Below are 11460 nucleotides of genomic sequence, written 5' to 3' on the forward strand. Positions count from 1 at the left end.
TCTATTAAGCTAACCCTATCTTTTGTGTTCACTAGGGCCAGCGAATGAGCAACAGCAATCACTCTGGTGAACACTTACCTGTTGAACGAACACGCTTGGTGCACTCTGATGAAAACGGTCACAGCGAGAGGGCACGGAAGAACCGTAACCGCTTGTCTTCAGGTTCCCAGCATAGCCGAGGCCAATACCCACTAGTGGAGGAGGAGTATTCTGACCCCTATCAGGACACATACAAATCACGAAGGAATCATGGATCACCTGGAGGCCACAGCCACGATTCTCAGCACAGGCTATGAAAAATGTTGTTACTCACCTACAAGAAACAAAATAGAGAAAAGAGATTTTTTTTTTAAAAAAAAGCAAACCCCTGCCTTGCAACGTGTAACTCGTGAACAGGGAAGTATCTAGGCAGCGCTTAATATTTTATTGAAACAACAACTCGATGTGGTTTTCAGAAAGTCAATTTTTTTTCTTTTCAGGCTGGTTTGCTCATAAGGGAGGCAGTCTGATAGTGTTGTCCAAAATACTTTACCTGATTCGTAAATACGAGGAATACATGGTGGTCTGATCTGTGATACCGTGAGTTACGGTCACTGTGTCACTGATTGTTTCTGCCTCTATAAATTTTTAGCGTATAAAATAACCACATATATTACCAAAGTTGACTCTAAAGCAGATACTTTCTCTGCTGCAAAGCCAACTTAGCCCTTCAGTCAGTGTGGTGGACCATGAGTACAGGTGGGTTCCGAGCACTTACCCTGCCTGAAAACTTCCCGATGCAGTGACAAAGCTCCTTTAATGCAAAACACACTTCACCTGATTTCTTGTTAGCAATAAATGGTATTGCAATACAACCTTGCACTACCATTGTTTCAACAAATTTTGCTTCAGCATATGATTCCAGAATTTACACAGCTCTCCATTACAGCTCACTTAACTTGCATGAGACAAGCAATGACGAATCACATATTTACAAGCAAGATATTATTTAACTTAAGAACAATAAATTAAGCTTTTATGCATTTGCTATTTGTGTATGATTTTTGGAAGGTATTATTTATAAAGAATGAATTCAGGCTGTACATTATCTTGCTGATGTTAATTCCTATATTTTTCATGTTTAGAGAATTCAATGTTATTAGTTAGCAGAAGCAATAGTGCACCAAATTCTAGTAAAGTTACGGTCTCTCACCAGGACAACTTGTATAGTGGTTTCCATTGATTAAACCCTTAATTTTTGAAGAGAACACAGTCTTAGACTGGGGAGCCTCCATTTCATGTATCTATGACAGTAACCCTTCAAAATGGTTTGCGTTACAGAATTCAATTTAACATAATGTAAGGCCATTGGGAAATACTTTGCAACAGTGATTGAGTAATTGGCTGATCATATCACAGGATTCAAAATTGGCATTACGCAGATTTATTAACCTCTCAGAATACTTCCACTTTAAATTATTTTGGGGTGTGCAGAAGCTTTGACTTTCGTTATCTTGGCTAATCAATAGTAATCTGTATTTACAGTAGACATGTAGTATTGTCATACATCCCCAAGCAAAGATTACAAAATTTGTTATTAGCTTAATTTTTCCTCTATTTTTAAGTAATTGCCCTTGCAGTTGTCTCTTATGGAATGCTGAGTATCTTCATTACACTTGACCAGACATGGTTGCATGCCAGAGAGCAAGTTAATTCCATTCCAGTGCACCTGTTCCACAGCATGGTCAGCTCGAACTGGTGGTTGGGGGGCAGGCAGGGTGCAAGGTGATGGAGAGGGGGAGAGGGGAGAAAACTTTATAAGAAAGTTCATTGGTGATATATATTGGGTCTGTGGTATATCTGAGAGAAAGTCACAACCTCAGTATCTCCCAAAGTGCTTTACAGTCAATTAAGTCCCTTTTGTTTTGAGAGTCATTTATATGAAATGCAGCAGCCAATTTTCACACAGCAAGCTCCCACAAACAATTTGGTGATAATGGCTACGTCATCTGTTTTAGTGCTGTTGGTTGATGGACAAATGTTGGACAGGCCACTGGGGGAAATTTCCCTTTTCTTTATTGAAATAGTGCCATGGGATTTTTTATGTCCACCTGCAGGGGGTAGATGGGATATCGGTTTAACATAGCACTCGTAGTGTCTGCCTAGATTTTGCGCTCAAGTTTCTGGAATGGGACTTGAACCCTCAGCCTTCTGACTCAGAGGCGAGAGAGCTGCCCACTGAGTGGAGCTGTGGGCAGGTGCATGCGGAGGTGGGTGGGGATGGGGTGGGTGGTGAAGCCTGTAACCTGACACATCAAGTGATGGTTCAGGTATTTCAGCACCAACTGATCTTGCTTGTAGGAGAAACAGAGGTGACTGCTTCTGAGAATTAGCAATCATTTTGTCTTTTCTTATACCAGGACTGCAATATAAATACAGGTTTAAATAAAGAAGAGGTGATTGTTAGTTCTCAGCACCACTTGCCAGCAAAATCAACTGGTGCTGCAATACCTGACACATCAGCTGAGCTTCCCAGTGTGACTAAAATAATTAATCGCAATTGGAGAGGACTAATTCAGGTGGGTGAGAACAGGAAGAGGCAGAACATTCAGAGTAGCAATCAATGTAATTTGGGGGCTCTCAGTTATCCACCAATTTCTGTTATCTACAGGGAAGGGCATAACTATGGCAAATAAATGAAGTTCCATTGTAATAAAGAAACTACTAGTGGTGGGAAACATAACTACACTCAGTTTACATAAGGTCACACAATTTCTTGTACTTACCCCTAAACTAATGTACCTCTTTATTCTAATATGTAATTTGTTCAAAATCTTCAAACAACAATTTCAATGAAATCTACATTTTGACCCAGTTTAGGTATCTTACATTTGGATCATCTGTGTGAGAAACTTAATTAAATGAATTATGTTTATCCATTGTGGAGTGTCAGATTAGTGATAATGTATTTAAGTTTGGTGCATCTCAATCTTAGAGGTTGTTGCTGTCAGTAAAAGTGACCGACAGCAAGATAGCATTTTAAGCTGTGTGCCCATTTTCTGGGGTGAGCTAGTTGCTGTTTGTCTAAGATCTTTTTTCTGATGCTCAAAGGAGCTGTGATTTCAAAGTATTAGTTTCCTGCTGGATTGATGATGATCCATCTAAATGCATCCATTTCCTTGTTTGATTAAGAAAATTTTCTGTATGAGTTATGTTACGTTCTTCAGAGTGTTTCCCCAGAACTTTCCTCTCCCTCATGCAGGGTCAGCACATTCATTCAGACTTTGCATTTGGAAAATTATATTAATATTGGGAGGGAAGGAAGTTCAAATCTGAGGTACACATCTCCACTCTTTTATATCATTGTCCCCATAGTTCATTTCCTTGAATAAATTCAACTATTGGCTTTTCAGTTGTCACCAGTGTGATTTCTTAGAATGAAGTACAGATGTAAAATAAGTTCTTAATTTAGGGTCATTTATACTCAGATTAGGCTGTTGAAACATAGATCACAATATCGTGCTGAGGGGTACGCACTGAGAGAATCAATGAACTTCAACAATTTTACGAACTAGGGGCGTTGGAACTCTGACGTGCTTTAGCAAACTCGAGACAACAATACAAAAAATTTGGCTAAGTGTTTGGATCCAGAGTTTGAGCCATTTGGCAACAGGTGGACTAAATGCTGTATTTTTTAATCAGTTGGCTGTCATTTAAGAATGCAGTGACATGAAAGTAAAATAGGCTATTCAGATCATCCAGTTCAATTTATTGTTCATCTACTTGTTCAGGATAGAGAGACCATTGTCAACTCTCCATCTTGATGCCAAGCCTGTAGACCTGTATTCTCTGAGTTATTCATTTCTGTATCTTGTTTTCAAATGCATCTGTGGAATCATCATTTATCAGACTAACTGGAAACCTATCAAATAAACTAACAACTCTTAAGCATTCAGAGGTTGGTCCATATTACATATAACTGGTGCTTTCCTTAGCTTATAATTGTGTTACAAGGTTCTCCATTCCTAGGGCCACACAATCGAACTCAATAACAATTGATGCCTCTCAATACTTTAAAAATGTGGCTCATATTTTCTTTTTAAACCTTTTTCTCCATTGAGAGCTAATTAAGCTCCTTCTGTATCTTTTCATAGTTCAGTAATCTCAACACCATTTTCCTAAATGTGGTGATCAAAACTGGACACAATATTCCATGTGGTCTCAGCAGTATTTCATAGACCATTGGTATTCAACATGGTTTTATACTAAGTCTGCCTACGCTAACAATGTATTAGCTATGGCGGTCATAATGTGATGACATTTTCAGTATTTAGCCAATTATCATACTCAAATCTTCTTCTTTGTCCACTTCAACAATATACCCTTCAGCAACAATGTCTGTACTTTCCAGTATAAAATTACATTGGATATTCATCTACTTATTTAAGACTGGTGTTGCACAATACAGAAAAGAATTCTTGAAGTGATTCCTCCATCCCATGTGTCCAGCAGAAAAGCTGTGCTCAGAGGGAGTTCAGCTCAGAGATGACGCTACAATGTTTTAGTGTGATTGAATTCAGCCTAGACCAATAAGATAAAGTGCCCTCTTATTGCTGGTTATATGGTTCTTATATTAAGTAAGTCAGGGCAGTCTTTACCCAGTTCATAACCTACCATTATCAACAAATTGTCAATCTCACCCAGAGAAGCTTCAAGGAGAGCTGGTGAGATAAGGGACTAATGTGCTCTGACACTTTGTTAAGACCAAGTATTGGAAGCTTTACTCTGTAGCTGGCTCAGACATTGGGGGCCCCTATAGACTGAAAATTATATTGCTGTTATTTATGACATTGGAACTGGGAACTAGGCTAAGGTTAGGGTGCACAAACTGCTTTCACTTGGCTCCCTGATCAGGAATTTTAAGACTTCCTTTCCTTAATCATCCAGTTAATACAAATATTAGTCTGGATATTAACAGGGGCAGGTTATGTGTGTGGGAGTGGGAGGAGAAGAGTTTCAAACAGGAATCCCAGGAGTCCAGGCTTCCCCACATCCTGTGGAGTTTTAACTCCACAGCATGCATCTTTTGTAAATGACAGGCTGTCCGCCCGAAAATCAGACTGATTGACAAGCTTGGCTTCATGGACGATGGCTTCACAGCAGGCGGCAGGAGTAGGTAGATCCAATCCATGACCCTGGGGATGGAGGGGAGGCAATCCCAGAGGAGGTTCTATCCCTGACCTTGCGATGGGTTCTGATTCTGGTGGAGAGGGGTGGCGGGGGCAGGGAATGGTTGTGGGGGATTTTGTCCAATCCTGAAGCTATTTGTATGGGGGGGGTGGGAGTCTGATTTGGAGGAGCTTAGGGGGATGGGAGGAAGAACTCCTGCTCCTTCTGCCTAGAAGCAATGCTGTAAAGGCACTTACCTTCTCCACTGAAGCTTCTCACTTCCCTTCAGCTGCTGGGTTTCCTAAGGCCTGAGAAACCCAGCCGGCTGCTATAAAACTGGCAAAGCAAGTTAAAATCAGGGGCTCCCAGCCCCATTAAAATATGTAAATTGCCAACCAGCCTTCCAGGAGCAGGTTAGCTGTCTGTCCCTTGTCCTACCTCTTGCTCCTGGAAGGGGGCCGGTTTGAGGTAGGTTGGGGTCAGATTTCAGCTTTTTAAAATTTTAACATCTGACCTGATCCCAATGCACCCGTTTTTGGATATTAAATTCAGCCCATTAGTTTTCTGATAGACATATGGACTTTTCCACACTTTTGCCAGCTGACAACTCCTGAGAGGTTACGCTTTTAGACATTATTTAAATGTCCTCCTTTGAAACGACCATGAGATTTTAGCTCACTCAAAGCCCATTCACTTGCAGAGTTAAACTTGGGCCCATTCAAGCTGTTACAACTAATCCTGCAAACTGCTTTCCTGACCTTTCAGCATTTAAGATGCTTACTTAGAAAGGGTGTGTTTAAGTTGTCCCATAAACCAATGTTAATTTCTGAAACTAAACACTTATGTTAATTTTATTCCTTCATATGAAAATACCAAAAAAAGGTTTAATTATAGTTTATGTATATTTTTAAATCAATGTGAAACATTAATGGATGGGCTTGGTCTCAGCTGACATGTACAGGCCAAACTAACAGTCTGCCCATATGTGCCAGAAATATGATGGTGCCTAGTAGGACCATTCCTTAACAGTGGGGAAAGGTCCATAACCAGAATTAGCAATGGAATGGTACCAACTCCTAACAATGTGAAACAGGAAAATTGAATTAAATACTGGTAACACCCAGTACAGAATGAACAGTTTCTTGTAGAACAGAAAAAGGTTGTATGGTATTTGTACATGTAAGTCTTGTGCTATCAGTTGTTACAGTAGTACAACTTCAAATTAGTTTAGGTACAGGTTGAAGCTGTGTGCCTAAGCTAAAACAGTAATATATACCTATGAACAACTTTTATGAAAGCTGTAGTGTTCTTTAAAGTTGATGTTTTTATAGTTCAGATATGTGCTCCAATTTTAACCTAAAGCACCCAGCGAGAAGTGGGTGAGTTTGGGTCAGTTGCCCAGTTTAAACACCCTTATACTTTTGGCTCCACTGAAGTAGAATTGAACTGGATGTGAATAGGACCCCAACTCACCCAGTTCTCACCAGGCATGTCTGGTCAAAATCGGTGTAGAATTTGTTTGAAGAACAGGGGGTGGGGGTGGGGGGGGGGGGGGGGCGGTGGTGAGATTATCTCTGCCTCTTATCCTGAGGAGATACTGCTTAAAATGTGTGATAATCATGTCATGCACACCCCTAGTAAAATTTATATGCCTAAAAATTTATTAACAACAGAATAAATTTTATGAATTGGTTAATTTTGCAACTAATGCAATCCAATTATTTTTCTTCTACAATATTTATTGCAGTAATCCACCATCTATTTGCTGTAAAACAATCATATAGGTTTGTTGATTCAGAATTTTTGCTGATAAGTAGATCAAAGGGAAAGATATACTGCCGCTCTAATTGTGATAAATGCAAATCTTACATATTGAAAAAGCAACGCAAAATGTATTAACACATTTACAAATACTTTTATCTGTAGAAAAATAAAATAAATATTTGTAGTAAAGATTAACGGTGTCAGTAGCTCGTCTTCCATTTCTAGTTTTCAAGATATAAAATAAGTCTAGCTGCAAAATCTGCAACCCACCCCCCCCATTTTGTAGTTGTCTTATAAATTATGTTGAACGTTTGGCATAACTAAAGCCTGTCATAAAAAATAACAGTATTTTAATTAAAAATCTCACCTTTTAGAATTTGGGATTATAAACTTAAAAAGTGCTATATAATAGATATTTTTTGTATTAGAAATAAATCTTTACAATTCAATTATACAGTAGCACTTTACTTACCTTTAGTACTTTTATTAGCTAAAAAAAGATCTAATGCTGTATTATATTTAGAATACCTCAGCGTGATAAGGGTCAAAGTAAGTCATATGAAAATTACTATGGTAAAATGGCATAGAAATTGATACACATGGTTACTTTTTTTATTAACTTTCATTTCAAATAGTCTTTGTGTGATGTTTTCAAATATATGGAATTGAATTTGCTAAGACTTGGATTGGAAGATGGGCTACATGCAGTTCCTATGCATTACTGTTACAGAAACTTTGTCAAATGCCTTGCCTGTCAAATCTTTTGAAAGAGTTATCGAGTAAGATTATTCCTGCCAAACTATTATAAGGAGGACTTTGCTCCACAATGAGAAGAGATATTTAGCAACATTCCTTCCTTCGACATCTTATTCACCAGGGCTACTGGAAACCCTGAGGACTTAATAGCATGTTAAAAAAAACTATAAGACCTTTTTTGCACATTTCTAATACGAGTTTACAAAAAAGTGGGAAAAGCTTGTAAATAAATAGTTGCTGCTTTAATTGGTATGGAAATTATTAATAAGAAATATATTTAACATACTGTACAACAGAGTTACCCTGTGCAGGGTTCTATGAAAGGTATCCTTCTGTGTAAGGTCTATAGCATTGTTCCTTACAGCACACAGTTTATAGTATTTTCAGTATTCTGAAGAGCATGTTGGGTGACTTCCATTTCCTATGCAAATGTGCACAGTGTTGCATGTTATGCTGACTATTCCCTCAGCTTTTCAGTGGCATTTTGTTTTGGAGATTTCAGAGATTGATTGCTTCGCTATTTTTCGTATACAGAGAATTGGAAAATGAAATTTAAATGGCGTGCATGGAATTATAACTTTCTGAAAAATATGGTTTCTGGAAATTAGATGTTAAAATCAGCTGCATTTTCAATATAGATTAGAATTTTTCTAAAGTAATAAAAAAAAATGTTTCTTCAAACTGGTGGTTTTGTGTTCAATTTTCTTCCAAGATCAAGTCCCTTGCTCTTTAGAAGAATGCAGACAGAACTGAAATAGCAATTCTTCGGGCCATGGGCACCAAGAACTTTTGAGGCCTCTCCGGACTCCCTCCACCCTGCAATACCTAGAATGTTTACACACTGCATTAATAAAGAAGACAATCATAATGAAATTTTAAATGCTAGAATATTTAGTTCTAATGTTTTTATACAGTTTATCTGCATTATTCATTATCAGACTGCTTATCTGACATCCAGTACTGGATGAGCAGAAATTTACAGCAATTAAATATTGGGAAGACTGTCATGCAGGCCCCCGCCTGCCAAGAATGAGGCATATTAATTTCACCACATGGACATTAAATTTCAAATTGTTGCTGGGAAGAAAAGAAGGCCTGTTACAAGGAATTGACAGGCCCCTGGCCGGAAAGACATTTTTGCATAATAGCAGATAGTGTTGGAACAAAGGAGCTATCCCCTGCTCCCCTACAATACACAGAACAGACCCAGTCAAACCAGTTGGTGATGTGACCCCCCCCCTCCCCCCCTGCTGGCCAACTTGTGGAGTTCTAAGTTGTAGAGACAGTGTTTGAACTTGCAGAAAGCTATTTGCTCCTTGACTGAGGTAGACATCCTCTCCTGTCTGCTCCCATCTCTTTCTCATGGATCTCCAAAACCCATGAAAGACACATGAACCCCAAGAGAGAAAAGTCTCCTACAGTGAACAAGGTTTAAGAAGAATACTGGGCCCCAACAAAAAGCAAGACCATACCTTCAGTCAAGTACTCTATGGTGAGATCGAAGCACAGTAACAAAAAACACCCCCCTCAGAGATTGCCTCAAACATTTCCACTTTATTTTTTCTTCTGCTCTTTTCTGTCCCTATCTGCATGTGTTTATCACGTTTGCATGCTAGCGTGGGTGCGTCATGTATCCATAGGCGTTAACCGAATTAGAGCTTAAGTTTAATAAAATTTCACTTTTCTTCTTTAAACCTAAGAAAGCCTGTTTGTGCTCGTTTCTTTACCTTATAATTGGAAAGCGGTGAACAAGGATTCACCAAGGGAGCGTTAAAAATACAGTATGTTTGAAAATAAAACCCTGTTACAGCAAGACCAGGAGGAGGCTGAAAGGGTACCTGAGACCTCTTTCTCACCTGGTCGTAACACCATCGTTTTCAGTCCCTGCTTCAAACTACATTCCCTAGCTACCAACTCCATCCCTCCCCCTGACAACAGTCTGAGATTAAGCCAGCCTGTTCACAACCTTGGTGTCACATTTGACCCTGAGATGAGCTTCTGACCTCACATTTGCGCATTACTAAGACTGCCTATTTCCCTCTCTGTAACATCGCTGGACTTCGCACCTGTTTCAGCTCATCTCCTGCTGAAACCCTCATTCATACCTTTGTTACCTGTAGACTTGACTATTCCAATGCACTCCTGGCTAGTCTCCCACATTCTACCCTCCATAATATTGAGGCCATCCAAAACTCTGCTGCCGCATCTTAAATCTCATGAAGTCCCATTCACCTATCACCCCTGCGATCGCTAACCTACTTTGGTTCCTTATTCAGGCAACATATTGATTTTAAAATTCTCATCCTTGTTTTCAATTCCCTCCATGGCCTTGTCCCTCCCTATCTCTGTAATTTCTTCCAGCCCCAGAACCCCCCCAAGATATCTGGGTTCCCCTAATTCTGGCCTCTTCATCCCGAATTTTAATCGCTGCACAATTGGAAGCTAACTGCCTATGTCCTAACCTCTGGAATACCCTCTGTAAACCTCTCCACCTCTTTACCTTGCTTTCCTCATTTAAGACACTCTTTTGAAACCTAGCTCTTTGACCAAACATTTGGTCATCTGACCTAATATCTTCTTACGTGACTGGGTGTCATATTTTGTTTTTTCATGCTCCTGTGAAGTGCCTTGGAATATTTTATTATGTTAAAGGCACTATATAAATATATATTGTTATGCTGAGTTTTATGGGTGGTCCCATATCTAAAAAAGACTCCTGGGCACAGGCCCTTTAGGCTTGTGCACTAATCCACCCCTGAATACAGTTATATATATATATATATATATATATAGACACACACACACACTCATTCTCGGGATGAAGGTATCACTGGCAAGGCCAGCATTTATTGTTTATCCATAGTTGCCCTGAGAAGATGGTAATGGGCCTGCTTCTTGAACTGCAGCAGTCTGAAGTATGGATCTACACACAGTTGGAACTGGAATAAGGCTTCCTAGATCCATAAAACACCTAAAAGCACCAAACTGAAATGGCATTCAACTCATCCACCTGGACTGGATTTGACCATGAATCTCTATCCAGTGGTGGAGCTATTTTTGGCCTGCTCAATACAATCACACTTTCTCATTTCACTGATGCACAAAGAAGTGTTACATAAAAACATAAGAAATAGGAGCAGACCCTCAAGCCCACTGCACCATTCATTAGGATCATGGCTGAAGTTCTACATCACCTCCACTTTGCCACCTTATCCCAACATCTCTTGATTCCTGTAATGTATTTGTATATTATACTAATGGTATAATGATGTGATGATTTAATGACGTAAATAAAGACTTCCTTAAACTGGCCATGCTTGGTGTCCTTTTTCTCTGCTAGTGTCACCCAAATATATTACAGAAAATGGCAACGAGAATAGGATAAAGGTCCATAAATATAGGCAGCAAACAGCAGCAGGGACTGCAATGAACAAGATCAGCCAGATCCCAGTAAAGGCCTACTTGGGTCTGCAATCGAAAACCGCCTCCGAGCCTGACAGAACCACATCTGACCCGAGCCCGACCCAGCCCAAGTCCTTTGAATTTTTCCTGCGCCCAACCCAACCCAACCACCAGAATGAAGTTAATTATATTAAAGAGGTTGTGCTCTATCTTGGACGGAATTGCTCACTGCAGACTAGTGCGGAGTCCAGATGCACCTTTCCCGCCTTGACGCCTGGCTGTCACTGTGTCCAACCCAGTCCAATCCGACCTGAGCCCGAATGCCGGACCTGGAAGAGCAACCCGACTCAACCCGAACCCAACACATGTCGTCGGGCCCAGCCGGGTTCA

At 39.8% G+C, this 11460-nt stretch overlaps 1 protein-coding gene across 1 annotated transcript in view; it reads left to right on the forward strand.

Annotated features, from left to right (window-relative positions):
• cacnb4a (calcium channel, voltage-dependent, beta 4a subunit) overlaps positions 1-296 on the forward strand; it is a 308607-nt gene extending 308311 nt beyond the window's left edge. The window contains exon 14 of the mRNA XM_068034482.1: positions 36-296. Within this exon, the coding sequence (XP_067890583.1) occupies positions 36-296 (261 nt within the window). The remainder of the gene's footprint in view (positions 1-35) is intronic.
• Positions 297-11460: the final 11164 nt, after the last annotated feature.

The sequence above is a fragment of the Heterodontus francisci genome, chromosome 7 (genome assembly GCF_036365525.1).
Source record: "Heterodontus francisci isolate sHetFra1 chromosome 7, sHetFra1.hap1, whole genome shotgun sequence".
Taxonomy (NCBI): domain Eukaryota; kingdom Metazoa; phylum Chordata; class Chondrichthyes; order Heterodontiformes; family Heterodontidae; genus Heterodontus; species Heterodontus francisci.